Below are 23562 nucleotides of genomic sequence, written 5' to 3' on the forward strand. Positions count from 1 at the left end.
CGGCGACCATGCCGCCCACATGACCATGGTCACTGGGCAGCACCAAGGCACGGGCTTTGCCCATGAGCACCGCGACACCACCACAGGGCCGCCGCCCTGGCATCCAAGACCTCGACGCCACCTCACCAGTCACCCAGCGCCACGCCAACCAAAGAGACGAGTGGAAAGGCCCTGCCTTTAGCACCCCTGAGTTGCCCCCAACACTGAGACCCAATAGTCCGGCCAAAACTGGCCTCCATCGGCCCTTCCTGCCGCCGGGCGCGAGACGAGTCTGGTCCTGTTGTCGGGCGCGAGACGAGCTCGGTCCTGCTGCCGGGCGCGAGACAAGCGATGGACCACAGCTGGGAGAAGTCCAGCCCTTCGATGGAAGTGGCGCGCGGACGATGAGGAAAGGAATCGAAGGCCGACGCACGACGCCTACAGGCGAACCGACACCGAAACATGTCAGCCGCCGCCGCATCCGACCTGCCAAGCTACCGTGGATCCCTCCACGGCCGGAGCAGCAGCCACACCAGGTCACTGCCCATCCCGCACCGCCCGCCGAACTCTAGGCGATGAATCCGCCGGGCACGCAGCCACCAGATCGGCCAGCGCACCGGCCGCCATGAGCACCGCCGGAAGCAGCCAGCCACCCCAAGCCAGGGGCCGGGTCAGGAGTGCACGCGCACGACCCCGCCACCAGTGCCCTCCGCCCCCTGCACCCTGGCATCCAAGACCTCGACGCCACCTCACCAGTCACCCAGCGCCATGCCAACCAAAGAGACGAGTGGAAAGGACCCGCCTTTAGTACCCCTAAGTAGCCCCCAACGCCGAGACCCATTAGTCCGGCCAAAACTGGCCTCCATCGGCCCTTCCTGCCGCCGGGCGCGAGACGAGTCTGGTCCTGCTGTCGGGCACGAGACGAGCGCGGTCCTGCTGCCGGGCGCGAGACGAGCTTGGTCCTCCGGCCGGCCGCGAGACAAACGATGGACCACAGCTGGGAGAAGTCCAGCCCTTCGACGGAAGTGGCGCGCGGATGATGAGGAGAGGAATCGAAGACCGACGCACGACGCCTACAGACGAACTGACACCGAAACATGTCAGCCGCCGCCGCATCCGACCTTCCAAGCTACCGTGGATCCCTCGACGGCCGGAGCAGCAGCAACACCAGGCCACTGCCCATCCCGCGCCGCCCGACGAACTCTAGGCGATGTATCCGCCGGGCACGGAGCCACCAGATCGGCCAGCGCACCGGCCGCCATGAGCACAGCCAGAAGCAGCCAGCCACCCCAAGCCAGGGGCCGGCTCAGGCGTGCACGCGCACGACCCCGCCACCAGTGCCCTCCGCCCCATGCACCCTTCCGTGACGCGACAGCCGTCGCCGCCAGAACCGCCCGCCGCCACGCACCGTCGCACTAGCCGCCCCACACCTAGCTGGATCCATGCAGCCTCCGCCGCGACCACGCCCGCCCGCGCCGCCGCCGTCGGGCCCTGCGCAAGCGCCGCGCCCTCTGGTGGCCACCGCATCCCACGCTGCAGGGGGCCAACAAGGAGGAAGAGAGCCCTGCCGCCGCCTACGCCGACCGCGCTTTGCCCGGCGGCACGCTCAGGCGGCGGCGAGGGGAGGGAGGCGGGCGGCGGCTCAATCTAGTCCCCCCCCCCCCCCCCCCCCCCCCCCCCCCCCGCGCGCCAAACCTATAATCTTAACCAATTACCTTACGCATCAGAGTGAATTAAAGATGCTCAACAAACGGTATGTTGAAGTGTCTTTCAGTTAAGTTTCCTATCAAGTTCTTGGTTGGTAAATTATGATTCTAGCTCCCAGACTTGTGTTGAAGTGTCTTTCATTTTACAGATGACTGCAACGAAGGCTGCCAATAAAGAGCTGCAAGGGATGACGAAGACTGTCAGGATTGAAGATATAGATGTATGCAGCATCCTGTTGTTTACCAGATTGTTCATGTTGTCAAAATTTTCAACTTACATTACATATAGTCTCATTTCATTGCTTTTGTCCAATTACATCTGAATCCATACCTGCTTTTCAAATCTGCAGAGCATGCAAGACGGGATGATGGATCTTATGGATATGAGCAATGAAATACAAGAAACTCTTGGTAGAAGTGCAGTGCCCCAAATGACATAGATGAGAAGGAACTTATGGGGGGTATGTCTCTTATTTTGTAGTTGTTAATTATTAGATGATTAAAACGCCACATATTATCACCTTAAAGTAACTGAGTTAGCTAGTTTTCCTTACAGTGGCAACCAGCCAGGAACCACTCCAATTTAAATTCTGTTGTTGAATTTGATCCAGCAAAGTCTCTAGTTTATATCAGTTTTAGGTCCAGGATTTCTTTTTTGAAATGTTTTTTTGGCACTTCTGTTGTACTCGTTTTTTGTTATGCGTGTGTTAATTTACAGACAAGACAGTTCTCTGTTTGCTGTTCTCATTTTGCATGTTGAAAAATGCAGAGCTGATGCTTTGAAAGCTGATATGGACTTTGAATCAAATTCAGTCCCTTCGCACCTCAAACCAGACACGGAGAAAGATCTTGATTCTGAGCTTGTATTAGGCATGAAGAAAAAGAAGGTTGTATTTTTGTTCCATGTCAATTTCGCCAGCAATGCTTGAAATCAAGTGTAGTAGTAAATGATTTGTTGTTCCATCCTAAGGATAAGGGTTTCATACTCCTGCCCTACAGCCCTATGTAAGTCCTTCTGCTTAGTCCGGTGGTAATTTTCCTTTTTTCTGCACCTAGCTTCATGTATTTACATTCTTTTGTTCTCGTTTGCATCAACCATTTGATCATTATGATTGTTTCTGCTTTGTCCAAGGTATTTTACTTTGATTCCTAGAGAACAATAAATCGGGACTTCATCATCTCATGCCAATTTTGGATTTCGTTTTCGCCATCTTCACCTTCATGGGAGCAAAAGTAGATAAAAAAGAAAATAAAATTGCACACCATTCCAAGTACCATTGCAGACAATAGCCGGAAGAAAGTGTCACATGTGAGCATTATGTCTAAACAAATATAAGCATAGAGACCGCATATGTTTTAGAAGCAACAGGCCAAACAAATTATATTTATGCATTGTTAGAAAACCCTTGTGGGAAAACCATGGGCAAACGATGGTGATCTTTCACTATATCAGGAGTGTCTACAAACACATAGGCTTACAATAAGTCATGAACTCATCCTGAAGTATATGTTGTTGGAGCATAAACGGGAGGGAGAAGAATCAGTGGAAAGTCGCGGCAGATTTTTTGCTTCGTTTTCCTATTTATGTAAACAGCTCATTAGCTCAATTAACTAACAGAAAGATCCTAATCTTGCGCCATGACGAAGCTTCACGGACGTGCCATCCCGTGTCCCTTGACCATGGCTCAAGTTCTAAGCCGCTATGGTCGATACTCTTGTTATCTCATGGGGTGATCATAACAACATGTAGCTACTGATCCGGCCATGTCGTGAACAGGCTCACGTGCATGTACCGGTTTTTATTTTTGCTAGAAATAATACCTACGAGATGACATGAGAGAATTACAGACTTCAACATATGTAGGTGGCATATATGACTCGAGGCAAAACGGAAACCTAAATCAGCTTCCACTACGATAGAACCTGGCTTCTCACTATAATTCGGATCATATATCAACAGGCACCCCTTACTTGTTGTAATGTAAGTGCACTGAAAGGCACGGGATAGGAGCTAGAAGAGGGTCGCTTGATGAGTGTTTGGTATGCCTCCCGCATGGTTGGCCTTGCTTGTGAAGAAGATTCCAAGCAAGAGAAGGCCAGCTTGATGAGCAGAGATAAGCTATTCTCTTGTGTTGTTGTTGGTGTTGTCGGCCGTTCGTCCAGAATATCTTTCACCAACATAGCTTGCTCCCCACTTGGAAAACTACCGTCTAATAGATCCCTTGGATGCTTCCCCATCACAAGCTCTAGCACAACAACGCCAAAGCTATAGACATCACATTTCTCCGTCACAACAGATGTGTATGAGAGTTCTGCACAAATTAAAACATTAGAATCTGGAACAAGTAGATAAGAGATGAATACTTATGATGTAAGAAGAAAGGTTATACAAGTACATACCAGGAGCTATGTAGCCGTATGTTCCTGCAAGTGCACTCCAGTTTGATGAATCTGGCTTAAGAATCCTTGTTGTGCCGAAATCCGAGACAAAAGCCTTGAAGGTTGTATCAAGTAGGATGTTGTTGCTTGTGATATCTCGATGGATTATAGGTGGACTACATTTGTGGTGCAAATAAGATATTGCTTGAGCCACATCAGTTGCAAGAGCAATTCTGTTCTGCCAATCTAGTTCCTTTGCTAGGTCCTCATTTTCCAATGTCCTGTGGAGGCTGCCCTGCTCAATGTAGTCGTAGACAAGAAATTTATACGCCGGATGGGAGCAGAATCCATACATTTTGACAATGCTTCTTTGTCGGATCTGTGATAAGATTTCCATTTCTCTGCGGAATCTTCTTTCTCCATCCAACTCTTCTTCTGTCTGATGAAGCTTCTTCACAGCAACTAGCTGCCCATCTTGAAGTTGTGACTTGTATACTTTGCCGTATCCTCCTGTTCCAATGATGTACTTATCGTCAAAGTCTTCTGTTGCCCTTACAATATCGTCAAATGCCAATCTTCCATCAAAATTCCAAACAGAAAATAGGTCTCTTGCTTCAGCTGTGACACCTTGTGGTTTTCTCTTGTTACGACTAAGAATTATTAAGACAACAATTCCAGCAACAATGGCGAAACCCACCACAAGAACACTTGGCAAAAGCAAACCAAGTGTCTTATGTTTATGGCGACCAACTACTAGAGTTGAATAACAAGGAGTCAGTCCAGAGAGGTTACCACACAGAGCTTTATTGGGAAGAAACCAACTATCTGAAGCATTTCGGAGATGCCATGTTGTTGGGATTGGTCCTTCCAAGTTGTTGTAGGACACATCAAGTGTGGAAAGCCTCACCATGCTTGCAAAGGAGGATGGAATGCTGCCATTGAACTGATTATGGGATATATTCATAAATTCTAGCATCTCCAACTTCCCAAGTTGCTGCGGCAACACACCACTAAGGTTATTGCAGCTCACATCTAACCGCATCTGCAGACCTTCTAAATTTCCAATCGCACCAGGCAAACACCCACTGAAGTTGTTGTTGTTGATCTTTAGGGACAATAGTTTCATGCAAGCACCTAGTTCCTCGGGTATTAATCCACTCAGTCTGTTCCAAGATATATCAAGGTATCCTAGACTTTTTAGCTTTTCTATTTGTGTGGGTATGGATCCAGATAACTGGTTCGATGATAAGTTCAGGTAATATAGATCTAAACTAAAGATTTCAGGTGGAATCTCACCACTGAGATGATTAGAATCGAATCCTATTACTACTAGGTTGGACAATTTGGAAATGATACTAGGTATGGAACCCATGATCATATTATCTGCTAGCTTTAGTACTGTTAGCTGGGTAGATGCACCTAGATTTGGTGAGATGTGACCAGAGATTCTATTGGATGCCAAGTTCATCCATATGAGATGTGGATACGCACCAAAATCCTGAGATATATCACCTGTTAGTTGGTTCAACTGAATGTCAATGACAAGCAAACTTGTGCATGTCTTTAAACTCCTTGGAATGGGGCCATTGAACATGTTTAATGCAACACCGAGATCTTGAAGTTTTCCACCTGAACAAATATTTGCAGGTAAAGGGCCTGAAAGTGAGTTGTTTGTCATCACGAGATTAATAAGGTTTGTGAGGTTTCCAAACTCTCGAGGAAGAGAACCTGATAATTTGTTACTAAAGATTTGCAGATCATTAATGCTTTGCAGCTTCCCAAAAGTTTTTGGTATTGATCCTGAAATTTGGTATGGAACCGGTTATCTGATTTACAGCGAGGCATAGTGCTGCTATCTTGGTCATATTTCCTAAGCTGGCAGGAATAGAGCCAGATATTTGGTTGATTGACAATTCTAATGATTGGAGATTTAGCAGGTTGCCCAATTCTAAAGGTATTGGGCCTGTGATTTGATTTTTGTAGAGAACAAGTTGGTTTAGCATAGTCAGGTTTCCTAGTTCTAGGGGTATTGAGCCTGTGATTTGATTTTGGTAGAGCACAAGTAGGTTTAGCACATGGAGTTTGCCTAGTTCTGGGGGTATTGGGCCTGTGATTTGATTTTCACAGAGAAAAAGTGTGTTCATCTTAGTGAGATTGGTTATGGAGATTGGAATTGGACCTGAAAAATCATTTGATTGAAGCACAAGCCTTTGCAAATGGACTAGCCTGCCTAGTTCTTGGGGTATAGGACCTGAAAGTTGATTACCATTGAGCGACAAAGCATTTAGTTGGGTTAGATTTCCAAGGGTTTTTGGTATTGTGCCGCTTAATGTGTTGTTGCTTAGTTGTAGATTTTGTAGGCATACAAGCCGTCCAATCTCCTCTGGAATGGGACCTGATACCATGGTTTGGTGAATGACAAGAAGAGTTAACATTGTTAGGTTTCCCAGAGACGCAGGGATATCCCCTGTGAGTGTGTTAAATGATAGCTCAAGCACCTTGAGACTTTGTAGGCCACCAATCTCAGAAGGAATGTTTCCTGTAAGCTGGTTGTAGGCAAGGTTAAGTACCGATAGTGATGACAGGGAGCTGACACTAGCGGGCAGTGGACCATGGAAACTGTTGTTATGAAGGTCAATATATGCAAGGAATGGAAGAGCCGAGAAGTTGAGCTCACCAAGCTGGCCATTGATGCCAACATTTGGCAGGGAGATGTTGGTCACCACCCAGGGCATGCGGCGGCCGTGACGAACAGCCGTGCACATTATGCCCGTCCAGTTGCATGGGCTGGTGTTTTCCTGCCAAGAGCTCATCTGTAGTGGTGGGCTTGCAATTGTAGCTTTCCAATGAAGGAGGGCCATGTGTTGAGATCTCAGTGAGATCCCTCCATGGCGTGCTGCATGTGCTTCTTCAAAGAGATGAAGGCATGACACTAGCAGTAGGTAGTAGAGATAGAATAAAGGTGTTGAGCAACATGGCTTGCTGCCTAGTGTTTGCATGGTGTGTTTGGCTGGGTGATGTGATTCAATACAAATTGGAACTCTACTGATATTTAAATAGTATTATGAGGTCCTCAGTGAACGCACACAGTTGAGTGGAAGCTGCTGTTGGATGACGATTCTTCAGTGTTGCTATCTCTCCCTGCTGGAAGTTCCAAGCTCTTGTTTGGAAACTAGCACACCCCTTTGGCAGCTTAGCTCCTGTGATTTTCCTTCTTCAGTGTTGTCATCTCTTCCTCTATTTTCTTTCCTCATTCCCGTGGATAACACACACAGGAATTATTCCTAGAAAGCAATACTTACGGCGTATGCCTACGCATATCTTTCCCAATTCTCCTCCGTCGACAACGTATGCCCTGAATGGACTTGAGTTAACAACAGTAATTCAGTAGAGTTTTCATTCGATGGTATCTCCTGTCATTTTTTTGATAGTATTTCTTTGTTTATTTGATGGTTTCTCCTATGATTTGTTTGATAGTATTTCTTTGGTAACTGCTTCAATTTTTTTTTAAGTGAAGCAGCCTGTGTTATATTTTCTAAAATGTTTTCATTTTCGCTGTTCAGCTGGTACATAGAACAAAAGATTTAGCTCAAGGACTCGTCACCGGTGGCGCAACACAACGATTATTTGAGGGGAAATTCCGTGCTGGAATTCTGTCGATGGTAAAAATAAAGGCTTCTGTGCTGAATTTTGTTTAAAACAAATCCTGGACCCAAGTCTTGTTGGAAGTCATGTGTGCCGAGGGAAAATGAGGTAGTGGTTGTAACTTGTGGATTTTTAAAGCCTGTGCAACCAAGCAGCATCTTCACCACACAAGCTGAAGTAAAATCTAAGCTTAAGTGGGTTACTAGCGCTTTCTGTACGTCTGTTGGCCCATGTATGTTGATTGCAACGAAAAAAGAAGAGAATATTTTGCTCAAGGACTCGTGACTGGTTGCGCAGCCCAACGACAAATTAGGTGCTGGAATTCTATTCAGCGGCAGTGGTGAAATAAAGGTATCAGTGTTAAATTGTGGTTCACACAAATCCTGGACCCCAAGTCTTGTTGAATTGTGGCTGCAACTTGTGTTGAATCCAAAGGCGGTACAACCGAGCAGTATCATGACCACACAATCTGAAGCAAAAATCCAAGCTCAAGTGGGTTACCGGCGCTTTCTGCAGGTCTGCCGGCCCACGTACGTGTTGGTTGCCGTGTAACATCTGGCACACCCATATTCCCAGGTATGCCCTTTGTAATTTATGAGTAATCAAAAGGGTGGAAATTGTTACTATTGCTTCCATACTTTAGAGAATAATAATCAGAAAAACCGAACTATTTCACTTAGGTATCCCCATACCAAAATTCAGTTTACGTACAAATTATCCAGTCTCTCGAAACGGGTTCTCCCTCGGCTTTACAGATTAAGCACAAACCAGGGTTCATACATCAAGCAAGCACAATTTTGGAAATGAGGCGAAAAAGGAAAAATATAAGCACAACCACATCAACGCCACGTAGCTGCTTCCTCCTGATGTGAGAGCAGCATTGATGAAAATAATTAAATAATTTGCTATTCAAACCACGTAGATGCTCAACGACATTCTCCATTTCCCTTGTTGATTTAAGTCTACAGAGAATTACCAAATACTCACCCTGCGGGCTGCCTATTTTCTTTCTTCAGTGTATATCTCCATCTCTTCCTCTATTTTCTTTTCTCCTTCCTGTGGGAAAATGACACAGGATCTTTCCCAACTCTTCTCCATCTTCGGTGCCACTGCCTCACTTTCTTCTAATGCACATAATGGGGTTGAGTTAACATTTTAGTAGAGTTTTTGTTTGATGGTACCTCCTGCGATTGGTTCGATAGTATTTCCTTGTTTATATTTGATCGTATAAAACCTGTTACTGCTTCAGTTATGGCAATTCCATAAAGAAATTGGAGCAGCTTGTCTTGAGCTATTCTCTAAATGTTCCCCTCTTCGCTTTTTAGCTGGTATACATAGAACAAAATATTTATCTCAGGGACGCGTGGCTGGTGGCGGTGGCGCAACATAACAACAAACTGTGGGAATATTCCGTGCTGGTGGTAAAAATAAGGTTTCATGTTAAATTGTGGTTATTGCAAATGCTGGACCCCCAGTCTTGTTGGAAGTCATGTGCCCGAGGAAAACGAGGGAGTGGCGCTGTACAACCATACAAGTCCTGTGGAAGAAGAGTTCATAGCCTGTAGAACGATGCAGCATCTTGACCACAGAAGCTGAAGCAAAAATCCAAGCTCAAGTCGGTCACTGGCGCTTTCTGTACTCCTGCCGGCCGATGTACGCTGTTGATTGCCGTGTAACATCAGACACCCCAATACTTCCAGGTACGCCCATTTGTAATTTATGAGTAATCAAAAGGTGCAAATCCTTAGGTCAAGGCACATCCGATATTCTGTCAAACATCTGAGAAGGCATTGAGCAATGTACAAGAAGATAATTCTTTTTGGAATATTGGTGGGTGATAAATGATAATGAGACCTGTGTCCATATGGTTGTACATCCTGTTATTAGCATGTCAAGTCATCGCACTAGTTGAGTTGAATTATGATGCATTTCTTAGGTTGAATTGGTATACACACACCAGAGAAAGCAAGCAGGGGATGAAAACGTTGTCTGATCAGACGATTGTTCTCTCAAATCAGACGATTGTTCAGATTTACTCTATTAGCTGCTAAATTTGCTGCAGAGGGAAGTGGGCAGGCACCTAACCTGTCAGCTGAAACAAGTATTGTTGAAAGTCCTGTGTCCGGGGAAAATGAGGCAGTGCCTGCAACCTCTTTAATAATGAGAAAGTGATAAAGTTAACTTGTCACTTGTAGCTAACAGAGATACTTCTACATGCAGGCAAAATGCTGGATATCTTTTCCTCTCAGAGTTATCATACAGCCAAGCAATATTTCGACGTTACATGTGCAGAGTCATTTTGTGCAAGGTTGGAGAGCACAAAAACCAAAGATAGATACTAGGAAAGTGGTTTGTGTGCTGCTACGAGAAAACCAAAGATGACAAGACATTAACTTCTTTTCTTGTGGGCATGTCGCTCCACAAGTATCTTCCCATTGTTTTGGGAATGATAGTGGGTGATAAACCTGACAAAAAAAAGATAATGAGTGATAAAAGGACCTGTTCTCAACATCGTCTGGACGAACTCTTAAAATCAAGGTCCCTGTGAATGAAACTCGCGGGGAAGAAGACTCTCGGTTGGTCCAAATTCATGCAAGCTAGACACGTATCTGCTGTTTACATGGGTCTAACTTGATGAGAAAATAGACCTGTCTCATGGGATTTTTTTTACAGGGAACATGAACTGACCGGCAAGCTGGGCATGAGGAGTTGAGGACCCCATTGTCCTGGTCCTTGCTGTCGCCGTCGCCCTCTCTGAAGGGGCGTTGGAAGATGCCCGCGGGAACGATGACATGATTTTTTAACCACACAATACAGTTGCATGTATTACACATTTATACTCCCTCCGGTCCAAAATAAGTGTCGCAATGTACTAATCTTAGATCAAAATTGCGACACATATTGGATCGAAGGGAGTATTAATTAAGATATGGAAGGAGTACAAACAGTCCACAGCCCTGTCGGGGTAAAGTACAACCATAAGTTCAGAAACGACCACGAACCAAGTTCAGGATTAACCAATATCTAGAGGTAAAATGAGACGACCTAAGCTTTCTTGAGACCACTGTTTGCGTCTGCTCCTTTTTTCTTTCCTATGGCAGCTGCTGCTGGGCTTCCTGTTTTACTTCTTCAGTGTCGACATCCATTCCTTTATTTTCGCATCTGGAAAAAATGACAAGTTAATTATTCCTAGAAATTGAAGGCAGGGATGGAATTCCCGCCAATTTTCCAATTCTCCTCCGTCTACAGTTTAGGCACTTAATTATAGGCTTAAGTTGCATTAGAGTTTTTATTTGATGGTATGCCTTGTGGTAGGTTTAACAGTACTTCTTGTTCATTTGATCATGTAACTTGTGACTGCTTCAATTATGGCAATTCCATAAAGAAATGGAAGCGGCCTGTCTTCCGCTATTCTCCACATTACCAATGTTTCCCTTTTCGCTTTTGAGCTGGTACATAGAAAAGATTTAGCGCAAGGACTTGTGACCGCTGACGCAACATAGTGACAAAATTGTGGGAAAGTTCTGAGCTGGAGTTGTATCCACCGATGGTGGCTGCAACTTGTGGAGTTCAAAGCCTGTACAAAACGATCGGCCTCTCACCACACAAGCTGAAGCTAAAATCCAAGCTCAAGTCGGTCACTAGCGCTCTCTGTACGTCTACCACCGGCCCGCTTACGTGTTGATTGCCGTGTAAGATCATCCAACACGCCAATATTGCCAGGTATGCCGCTTTGTCATTTACGAGTAATAAAAAGTCTGCAAATTATTACTTGTGGCATTCAATATTCCGAGGTCAATCCAAGTACTAGTAAATTATTTGTTGTTCCAGATCAGTCATTCTCTTAGAAGTATGTACATGTATACATGGAACATTGTCTTGGAGGAGATGACAAATTTTCAATGAATGTCTTGGAGGCCTCTGATTATTCAGACTGTTATGCTAGCTGAAACAAGTAATCACGAGAAAGCAAACATTGAAAAACAAGTAATCACGTGTTATGCTAGCCTGGTATATGGTACCCGCAGTGCTTTACCATCATCATCTCCTGCCTGTCCTACTACTAAGGGTTTCAGAGACAGACACAGACAACTGTGTTGGCTAGACAGACACAGACTCCGATATATTGGTAAAAGAATGCATCGTGGAGTGATAATTCAGTTCATCTACAGTAGTACATCCACTGAAAAAAATAGCACGCTATAGCGTATTGAGAATTGTCTCGCTAAATAAATCAGTGTACAACATCTCGCTAATAGCACGCTATAGCGTGATATAGCTCGTGTATTCTGAGGCCGCCGCTATTTTGCTGTAGCGTGCTATTTTTTTCCTTGAGTACATCTACAACATGTAGTGGAGCTAGGTAGGACCTGCCAAAACAGAGTAAGAATTTTTTTCAGTTATTACACACGACATTCTTGAAAGAGAGAAAAATCTGAAGTGTAAGGCATCATATATGTGCCGCCGAATTTGAATACATGAGATGCAATTAATATCCAAGACCAGCACTACAGAACTTATTCATCATTCTACTCTGTGTCTTCATCAGGAACCATGCACGACCTTGCTTTGCGTTCTCACTTTGTAAGAATAGCTTCAAGCAGCTGGCCAGTGGAAGATCTCAAGATAGGTGATACCAGAGAGGCACCAAAGAAGCCATCGTAGAGACTAGAGAGCGTAATTGACAGTGGCTGATTTGATATCGGTGTCGACTTGGGATGCACCTTTGCCCGTCGAGATCGAGATCTAAAGAAGTAGAAGTTACAGGATGAAAAACAATTCTAGCACACTGTCAGCAATCATTTCAATAAGTTACTTGTTTAGTTGTCGAACTTACTTTCTCTTTTCCCACAAACTTGGATAAATGATTTCAAACTTTTTTTTCTAGATGAATACTAGTCAATCAAATTTATTACCTGAACCAGAATAAATAATTTTTACCGAGGATGAGGGCATGACAGATTCAAACAAGCCGATTTGGAAATCTAGAACTTCAGAGGTAAGACACGGCTTGGGAACTTGGGAAGACCGACATTCTGATTCAGGACTATTCACAAAGTAGATACTGTAATTAAATTCCCTGTCAACCAATAAGATAAAAGTGATTTCACAATAAAGTGAATGAATCTAGTCTTACGCCTGGAGAAAAATCTAGTTTGTTTTTCGAGAAAATGGAGAAAAATTCTAGTGGTTCACTATATCTCGCTTTTAGAGAGCAACAAGTTTTTTTTTTTGAGGCAATAGCGAGCAACAAGTAGCACTCGCCTGTTGTAGTTCCCGACTGTGGGCCGGCAAGGGGCGCACACAGCCCAAAAAGAAATACTGTCTTTCCACGCTCCGGCCCGCTGGGCTCCGACGCCAAGTTGCGTCCCCGCCTCCCCGGTGGGGTCCGCTCGTCGGCAACGGCACCGACCACGTCAGCGAGCTCTGCTATCTGCTATGACAAGCTAGGTGCTCTTCTCCCGGCTGCTCTACATCGATCGACTCGAGGTCGCCACCGCCAACCCCCTTCACTCCCGGTGCCTCGTGCTCTCTACATCTACAACTTCTGGTGATTTATGCATGGATTTCTGTCTTGCTGCTAATTTTGGTCGGTTAAGCATTGATTTCAGGGACAGGAAGAGAACTTGGAGGAGGTAGGCGACCGGGGCCATAAAGATCAGCTCCCGCGCACCACATGTTCGATGAAATGCCGACAACATGCCGCAGCGACGTCTTCTTCTCCTCTCTTCGTGGGCGCTCCTTATAGGTAAAGGTTGTGCACTTAATTATCTGCATAGATTACCTATTAGCAAGCTCTTAGATTGCACAACACAGAAGTTGGAATTCTATTGTTGTTCTTGACCGAGCTAACTCGCGAGTTTACACGAGTGAGCCAAGTTTGGATAATCGTGTGGGAGGCTCTCCCATTTTCCCCCGCGTCGCCCCCGCTCGGGCGACTTGGGCGGGATCGCAACCCTAGCCGCCGGGGGCTCCCCGTCCTTCCATCCCTCCCTCCACCGCCGCTGAAGGATGCCACCGGCCTATAGCCCGGGTGCTGACGGCGGTGGCGGGGCCCTTCCCTCTCTCCTGCACCATGGGGGTGGTGCGGAGCCCCGAGGCGTCTGGTGGCACGACTGATCTGGCCTTGGAGGCGTGGCAGGCCTGCCTTGACCGGTGGTGGCGACGGTGGCGGGTGCAGCGGCCGGCGCTGCTTCGGGCAGCGGTGGCGGCCGGGTCTGTGGCGACGGACCATCTAACCTCGGATCGGTGGTGGCGGCATGGAGGGCCTGGTGGTTGGGTCAGCGCCATGCGTGGTTTGCCCTCCGGACATATCTGATCTGACCGGTGCGTCCTGCTTGATGTGCGGCGGCTCAGATCGGCGGCGAGCCGTGCACACGATGCTTGATGGAGGTTTTTCGAGCGGATCCGGGTGAAAACCTAGTTTTCGGCTTGATGCCAAGACCGGCGTTGGCGGCACTCCTTTGTGTCATTACCTTCTTGAAGGCATCGCTGTGGAGAAACTCTAGACCTCTATCCGCTACCTCCGGGGGAAACCCTAGATCAGTAGATCGGATGACAGCGGCGTGTTGGTGTCGTTTCCTCCTTGGGGGCGTCATTCTTGGAGGCGTACACGGGATCGAGGGACCAGTGGGTGGCTTTTTTGGTGGAGCGGTGCTTCATCCTACACATTGATGACGGCGGATCTCGGCGGTGTGGCGCAGTGGAGACTCGGCGCTCGATGCGTGGTGATGGACTCGCGCAGGAGGAGGTAGTTGTCTGGCGTCATGGTGGCGTCGATGGCAGAGTGGCCTGACAAGGTAGAAGCCTCAATATGTGCTCTGAAGACGGACATCACTAGTAGAAAAAGGGCCTATTGTCCCGGTTCGTGAGGGCCTTCTGTCCCGGTTTGTGAACCGGGACTAAAATGTCGTTACTAATGCCCTTGGCCTTTAGTCTCGGTTCTCATGAACCGGGACAGATAGTCCTCCACGTGGCCGATGCGGCCAGCCCAGGCAGGGGGGCCTTTGGTCCCGGTTGGTGACACCAACCAGGACCAATAGGCATCCACGCGTCATCATCTGGCTGGAGCTGAGGTTTTTTTTTGAAAGGGGCTGATTTAGGGGGTTTGGGGGTTAATTTAGGTTGTTATTAGGTAGCTATTAGAGAGAAGTGTCCTCTCTTATATCTCCGTGCTTGGTTTACCAACGCTACGTACTGCTATGCCTAAACATGGCTTAGATTGAAGTGAAGGCAACATGCATGTGGTGCATGTCGAAAGTAATACTAATCCTAACTTGAGCAAGTAATCCTAACTTGAGCAAGTTTGGATTGTACTACTTTCGACATGCACCACATGCATGTTGCCTTCACTTCAATCCAATCCATGTTCATTTCACCCGCTGATATATAGTAACTCTTCATGCTCGCATCATGCATCATCATATATAATAACAAGTCCTACCAATCATCATCATACAACTTCTACTCGTTATTTAATACAAGTCATACAATCATCATCCTCATAGTCATCGAACCAACCCTAGCTACTTAATTGTTCTTAACACATGATCATCAGTATTAGGTAGGACCAAAATACCCTCTTTAAGATAAAATAGCATAAAACAATATAGACCCTGACTCTTCATTATAGAGAATGGAGATCATCCTGTCTCCAATTCTTGCGCTTCGCTTCCTTTTGCTTCCAAGAACCTCCTTACGACTGTCCATACATTTTTTTCCATTCCTTGATTTGCATGTCTCCACTTCTTTTAGAAATCTGGTATGGACAGTTGAGATTTGTAGGATGACCTGGACGTATGTTCAAAACATTAAGGCGACCACTCTGATACATCAAATGAGGCACACAATCCTCTGGGATTATGTGTTGAAAAACATAGTAATAACTTCATAGTTAGAAATGATGTACTAGTTTTAGAAGTATGCAAAAAATGTACGGATGTCGTAATAGTAAAAAATCTTACCAGGGTATCTCCATAGTAGTTACCGTAGTTCAACACGTGCACTAGTGGCACGTATTGACCATAATGTGGAGGAGTTTTACAATAGATATTGTAATTCTCAAGATCAGTACAAAATCCGACCAGATGATTTTCTCCTTATAAGTTAACTCAGAGCCATAGGTGTAGTAGGTTCTGTCTACCATGTTCCGCATATTGTTTGAACAATCAAAATAAGCTGTCAATGGAAATAAGTTGTCAATTATTATGAAATGAACAATATAAATTAGTTAATAACTATGTTTGAGAAACTCACATAGCGGTAGAATTGGAGGCGTATCAACAAGGACTCCAATGTCCATATTGTCTTGCTCGATGTCAGGATCACCAAGATCCATGGTGACAAGCATACCCTCATCAAAACCATACATCTTGCAAAGTGCTTCCCATTTGTTGCAACCAAAATGGGTTACGCTCTCAGAATTGTACAACTTTACTTCAAAATCCACATCATGATGGGTCCTTAGGTGAATTTTCTTTGTTTCGAAACCTTCATGGTCTTCAAAACCCATCCTCTCCAAGACACAGCGTCTTGCATGGCATGGGATAAGCTAGTCGAATTGTAAAAGATGAAAAGTACACGTTGAAATATTTGAAGTCGTGCTTAATTACGAAAAAATAACACTTGTCGTCGTTGCGTACCGTTTCAACATCGAAGGTCTCCTCCAGCTTAATGCTGAAGCGCCGATCTTCGTCAAGGTGAGGCCTGTCGCACATACCTCGGTCGTCGTGGCACCATTCGCACTCCCCCGGGCGGTTTTCGTCGTCCGAGTACGACATTTCCTATGTTCATAATTCAAATATTAAACTTTTACAATTAAATATATGGTGGAGAAGCTACCCCCACGGGAATGAAGAAGAAGCTACCCCCACGACAACAGTCGGGATCCTTCGTCCTCTCATATATGGTGGAGACTCGACAGACTTACAGTCAATCCGAGGACTCATATTAATTATAGGACTCATATTGACATGGAGATTTGGCTGGTCTCACCTCGAGGTCGGAGGGGGTTCGGTGACGGTGACGACGGCGCGAATGATGGAGGGGGCTCCTAGATTTCTGTAAAAACAAAAACCCTATAAGTTATCAAGTAATCAAATGCATACGCCTTGCATAGTGCTCTTCAATTTTAGCGTTCAAAGTAGGAGTACTTTTCCAATTTGAGCATTCAATAAGCAAAACCAAATCGTAAAATAAAGTAGTATTCAAATTAACATGCATTCAATTATAAGCAAAACTACATCATCTCTTGCGTCCGTACATCGTCGAATATTATCACTAATTAATACACCTCGAATACTATCATACATATAGCATCGCTAATACAGCTAGAACCGTAGCGCCCGACGGATATCGGCGCGGGCGGTGGACACCCAAAAAGAAGGAACCATCACAGGATCATAGCTCCAGTGAGATCCCAAAAGAACCTGCCAGGTATTGTCGGACCTGCCCTCCGACGCAACCATGTAGCGACGCACGTGCTCATCCTCCTCGCTGACACAGTGACGTACCACCTCCGCGGTGTCTGGAAGCCTCGGCACCGTCAATGGCCCACGCGACCGCCACCAAACAAGGATCTGGTCAACAACGGGCTGGCTCCTCACCAACCTACGCCCCCCGGAAGGTAGCACCTCCCAATACCAGCCCGGCGGAGCCCAGTCCCGGACATGGCCCTGATCAAGCAGGCCTCCACCGCCGAGTCGACGACGAGGATGCGGGATAGGCATCGTCGACGTCGATGCGGGATTAATTGCTTGAACTAAAAAAATAAACTAGTTCTATTAATTTTCTTGCTAAAAATAAACTACTTCTATACATAGTAAAAGAAAGTAGTACTTAATTACCAAAAATAGTAAAATAAACTAGTTCAACTACTAAGCACTTACTATAAATAAATAAAGTAGTACTTACTAAAAATAAACTACTTCTATAGTAAAATAAAGTAGTTTATTAAATCAACTAGTTCAACTATATATTAAGCACTTACTATAAATAAAATAAAGTAGTACTTATTAAAAATAAACTAGTTTAACTAGTTCTATTATTGTTCTAACTAATTATATTAAACACTTTCTCTTCTTATTTTCCTTTTTCCTCTCCTGCTTTTCCTTCTAAATATGAACATATACATAAATGACTTTGATCATACACAATTTTCCTATACATACACAATATTATTTTCTTGTAGGGCACGTGGGCTGGTTCCTATTCTCACGAAGGCTAATCTGCTGGTATAAATGTGCATTGTCCTTTTCACTGGTCAATCAATTTTGTTGGCACTCAGATTAATTCTCTGCTTCTTCTCTTGAACTATTTTAGGAGCCGGGCGTGACAGAGATTGGAAGTGCCCTAATTGCAATAACATTAACTTTACCTTTCGGACAGTTTGTAACATGAGAAAATGCAACACACCAAGACCTGACACCCAGGTTTGACACTGTTTTCCTTCGCATTGAGACTTAATTTCATATGTTATAATACTAGCGGATCCAACCTCATAATTGTGCTTTGAAGTTGACATTGCTGCCGCAGCCCACAATCTTAGTCATCTGTCTGAAGTACACGTGATGTGTAAAAACTGTTTAGTGTTAGATGATGTTCTATGTGGTTCGACCAAATTTGCATATGTGCTATGTATATGCTGATCAGTGTATATGTGTACTTGGACTTTTCATGGGCATTGTATCTTCACCAGTTATTTGATAACCATTATTTTTTTAAAGGTATTTACTGAATTCTCATAGGTTGCACAAATCTGAAATCCCATTCATTGCCAATTTGGCTTTTGGAACTTCGGTAGCACACAAATTCTAATTCTAATTTGAACATGGAAACACTGTTTTTTCTTGTGACAACCACCAAGCACGAACATGCAGTGCATGGATATCTCTTGCCGACTGAAAATTTTATATCATATTCTTTTTGGATACTTGTTTATTTGCCTAGAGAATACACATGAATGGGTTCGATTGCCAATTTACCCTTTCTTTCAGGATAATTGTCTGTTCTTACACTAGCATACATCTAAACTTTTATATCCATTTTTCATGCATGGTGGGTTGAAGCACCATCTCTGTACTGTTTTTGTGTGTGTACACATCTTTTTTTTTCTGAAAGAATCATATATGCTTCAAGTTGAGTTGTGGGCAATGCTAGAAATAATTTGGAAGATAGAGGAGGTGTGTTCATGCAGATTGCTCAAAAGAACATTCATCTATCACTGTACTGTAACTCTGAAATTTTATTTTATGTTGAATTATCTGTAGTACATCAGGAATTTCTAGGAATTAATGAAAGTGAATTATCTGTAACACATAATTATCAATTGCTGAAAGTCAATTATCTGTAGTACATCATCAATTATCTATAACACATGATTCAAGATTTTCCTCATCTCATTATCCTATTATTTTGGCAATTCAATTATTTGTAGTACATCAGGAATTGTTGAAAGTCCAGAGCACTATGTGGTGTTTCATGAGTCTGATCCCACATATAAGATAAGACGCATCCATATGTCACACAAGCACACAACAGAATCATTATTCAAGGATTAAATAAGGATATTGATTATCCATAGTTTGATTATCTAAACATCTACCTTCCAGGGAGCCGTACACATTCAAAATAAGAAGAAATGAAATGCCATGCAACAATATTGAGTGTTTCTATCTACCCGCGCGTACACATTTGTAATATTAGTGGAGATCACTAATGGGGAGAACATGTTCCATCACTCCAGGTAATCTAACTTATATTTTAGCACTTCCGATTTTATTGGGAAGCTTGAAAAAGTTTCAGTGTGCACATGATCAGTAAAAGGAATACCACTAAGTAGAAACTGACTTCACTTTAGCCTATCTTGATTTTGATTTCTTGCTCACCTGTCATGTTCCTTGCTTAAGTTTTCAGGGAACACCATGCTGCATTTTGTATTCAGTTGACCAGTTCATAATTTATTCATTATCTCATTTTTATCCAGTTTATTTTGGTTATTCAGATCCAATTTGAACTTTTTTGTCTGGTTTATTCTTGTTCCTTTCAGGCTTCTATCTTGAAATGAATTGAGGTTCAAAGAAGGATTCCCATTCTGATCAACCTGTTTGGTTACTAGGTTTGCGTGCTGATGTTGTTTATTTTTTAATACACGATGCATGATCCTCTTCTGTAGAGCTCATTTGATGGGGAAACTTTTTGTAAGTTGGACGAAATGGTTTCTCTTTATTGTTTTATTCGAAATGTATCATCACCAGCAAATATTACTTTCCATTTCTGCTCAAGAGTTGCATGCGAGGCAAGCAAATATTGCGGCCCAATGCTTGGCTTTGTAATGCGTCATGTACTATTTCTATACATGTGAAATTCTTGAATTATTTATAATATTAGTCTAGACGTGCATTGCACGTGCACACTAACTAGTATACATAAATGACTTTGATCATACACAATTTTCCTATACATACACAATATGAACATATACATAAATTGACAAAGAAAATTCTATGAACAAAAAAATCATTAAAATTCTATGAACAAAATTACAACAGAAAAAAATCATAAAAATTCTATGAACAGAAAAAAAATAAAAAATTGACATATTCGATCTTTGCATATATATGAACATACAAACATGCATATTCAACAATAATATCACCAAAAAATATATGAACAGAAAAAAAAATCTAACACAATATGAACAAATTACACGAGATGGCGACGGCGTGAGGGGCGCGGCGAGGGCGACGGGCAGGGGACGGCGACGGCGACGGTGCGCGAGGGGCGGCGCGGTGACGGGCGACGGTGAGGGGCGGCGCGGCGACGGGCGATGAGCGAGGCAGGGCCGGCGGCGTCGCGGGGCACGGGGCGCGGGGCGGCGCGGGACGGCGCGGGACAGCGCGGGGCGACGACGGCGCGGGGCAACGGCGAGGCGGAGAGGAGCAGCCTGGCGGCGTCGGGGCGGGGAAGATGAACTGAATGAAAATTTTGACAAGTGTTGTATATATAGCCAGAGCTTTGGTCCCGGTTCGTGGTACCAACCGGGACCAATGCCCCATTAGTCCCGGTTTGTGGCACCAACCGGGACCAAAGGCCACTTTTCAGCAGCCCAAAGGGCGGGACGCAGAGGCCTTTGGTCCCGGTTGGTGGCACCAACCGGGACTAAAGGGAGGCATTGGTTCCGGTTGGTGCCACGAACCGGTACGAATGCATCCCTTTAGTCCCGGTTGGTGCCACCAACTGGGACCAAAGGCCTCTTGCTGCCCACGTCGCGACCAAAAGTTTAGTCCCACCTCGCTAGTTGAGAGGGCTCGGGGGTGGTTTATAAGCGCTGCTGCGCCCACCCTCTCGAGCACCTCTCAACTGCAGGCTTTCGGGCCTAATCTGTCACTATGTGCCTGTGGGCCTACTGGGCCTTCTGCGAGCCTGAATCTTGGCCCATGGATGGGTTTCTAGTTGTATCCAGGCCGTGGTGGCCCAGTAGGTGGTATAATTTTTATTTTTCCCTGTTTTTTTGTTTTCTCTTTTTCTTTATTTATTTTTGTTTTGTTTCTACTTACAATAAAAAACTTATTTATTTTATTCCATTTTGTTTCTAATTACTTATGTATTTTACCTTATTTATTTTATTTTTATTTATTTTACTGCTGCTATTTTTTTATTTTATTAAGGTTTATTTATTTTATTTATTATAGTTTATTTTACTTTATTTTATTTTGCTTTATTTTTTATTCTTTTTGCTTTTAGCTCAGAATAATTATAAACTTTCTGTTACTCCATTAGTTTCCAAATTTGAATAGTTTATATTTTAATTCTTTGAAATTTGTGTGAATCACTAGTTTGTGAATAACTTCACTATAAAAATATTTTTTGAGTGATTCTTTTTCCTGCTATTTAATATTACTGCGTTTTATCATTATATTCAAAAACAGATTTTGTTACTTTAGTTTCTATCAAAAAAATTCTTTACGAAAATTCTTTTTGCTACTAAAGTTTCTAACAAAATTTCTAACATGATAATTCTTTCTGCTTTTCATGTTTTGATCAGAAAGTACTTCATGTACAAAACGAACAATCTCTTTCGAAGTATCAGGATTCATACGGAAACTTGCCTGTTAAAATAGGCATTTCAAATGAACTACGAAAAGGTTGGAAGTTGGCATTGTATCATCATAATAGTTGTGGAGAAAAGTCTTCACTTTTTCTTCGCTTGTGTCCTTTCCTTATTGCGCCGTAACCATGGATAATCTTCATCATTTATCAGGATGCTCGGGTCAGCCTTGACTTTGAAGGGAGGAATTTCATGAAACTTTTCATAATCTTCGGACATGTCTGTCTTGCCCTCCACTCCCACGATGTCCGTTTTTCCTGAAAGAACTATGTGGCGCTTTGGCTCATCGTATGATGCATTCGCTTCCTTATTTTTCCTTTTTCTCGGTTTGGTAGACATGTCCTTCACATAGAAAACCTGCGCCATATCATTGGCTAGGACGAACGGTTCGTCAGTGTACCCAAGATTGTTCAGATCCACTGTTGTCATTCCGTACTGTGGGTCTACCTGTACCCCGCCTCCTGACAGATTGACCCATTTGCACTTAAACAAAAGGACCTTAAAATCTACTCCGTAGTCAAGTTCCCATATGTCCACTATGTAACCATAATATGTGTCCTTTCCCCTCTCGGTTGCTGCATCAAAGCGGACACCGCTGTTTTGGTTGGTGCTCTTTTGATCTTGGTCGATCGTGTAAAATGTATTCCCATTTATCTCGTATCCTTTGTAAATCATTACAGTCGAAGATGGTCCCCTGGACAACGGGTATAGCTCATCACAAACAGTGTTGTCACCTCTAAGACGTGTTTCCAGCCAACTGCTGAAAGTCCTGATATGTTCACATGTAATCCAGTCATCGCACTGCTCCGGGTGTTTGGAGCGCAGACTATTCTTGTGTTCATCGACATACGGGGTCACCAAGGTAGAGTTCTGTAGAACTGTGTAGTGTGCTTGAGACCAAGAATATCCGTCCCTGCATATTATTGGGTCCCCTCCAAGCGTGCCTTTTCCAGTTAGTCTCCCCTCATACCGCGATTTAGGGAGACCTATCTTCTTAAGGCCAGGAATGAAGTCAACACAAAACCCAATGACATCCTCTGTTTGATGGCCCATGGAGATGCTTTCTTCTGGCCTAGCGCGGTTACAGACATATTTCTTTAGGACTCCCATGAACCTCTCAAAGGGGTACATATTGTGTATTAATACGGGGCCCAGAATGACAATCTCGTCAACTAGATGAACTAGGACGTGCGTCATGATATTGAAGAAGGATGGTGGGAACACCAGCTCGAAACTGACAAGACATTGCACCACATCACTCCTTACCGTTGGTATGATTTCTGGATCGATCACCTTCTGAGAGATTGCATTGAGGAATGCACATAGCTTCACAATGGCTAATCGGACGTTTTTCGGTAGAAGCCCCCTCAATGCAACCGGAAGCAGTTGCGTCATAATCACGCGGCAGTCATGAGACTTTAGGTTGATGAACTTTTTCTCTGGCATATTTATTATTCCCTTTATATTCGACGAGAAGCCAGTCGGGACCTTCATACTAAGCAGGCATTCAAAGAAGATTTCCTTCTCTTCTTTGGTAAGAGCGTAGCTGGCAGGACCTTCATACTGCTTTGGAGGCATGCCGTCTTTTTTGTGCAAACGTTGCAGGTCCTCCCGTGCCTCAGCTGTGTCTTTTGTCTTCCCATACACGCCCAAGAAGCCTAGCAGGTTCGCGCAAAGGTTCTTCGTTACGTGCATCACGTCGATCGAAGAGCGGACCTCTAGGTCTTTCCAGTAGGGTAGGTCCCA

General features: G+C 44.3%; 1 protein-coding gene and 1 pseudogene across 2 annotated transcripts; one reads left to right on the forward strand and one right to left on the reverse strand.

The window, feature by feature from the left end:
- The window catches only part of LOC109766046 (vacuolar protein sorting-associated protein 60.1-like), a 111758-nt pseudogene that overhangs the window by 2388 nt on the left and 85808 nt on the right, over window positions 1-23562 (forward strand).
- On the reverse strand, window positions 3106-7620 carry LOC109748292 (MDIS1-interacting receptor like kinase 2-like). 2 transcript variants are annotated; one of them, XM_073502875.1, is made up of 3 exons: window positions 6742-7620; window positions 4086-4817; window positions 3106-3997 (listed from the first exon to the last, which is right to left on the reverse strand). In XM_073502875.1, the coding sequence occupies exons 1-3, from the start codon at window positions 7061-7063 to the stop codon at window positions 3639-3641; spliced, it is 1413 nt and encodes a 470-aa protein (XP_073358976.1). In that variant the 5' UTR covers window positions 7064-7620; the 3' UTR covers window positions 3106-3638. The 2 variants fall into 2 exon arrangements, with proteins under 2 accessions (XP_073358976.1, XP_040252123.2); XM_040396189.3 differs by lacking the exon at window positions 6742-7620 and having other exon boundaries at window positions 4086-5826.

The sequence above is a fragment of the Aegilops tauschii genome, chromosome 1 (assembly GCF_002575655.3).
Source record: "Aegilops tauschii subsp. strangulata cultivar AL8/78 chromosome 1, Aet v6.0, whole genome shotgun sequence".
NCBI classification, from domain to species: Eukaryota; Viridiplantae; Streptophyta; class Magnoliopsida; order Poales; family Poaceae; genus Aegilops; species Aegilops tauschii.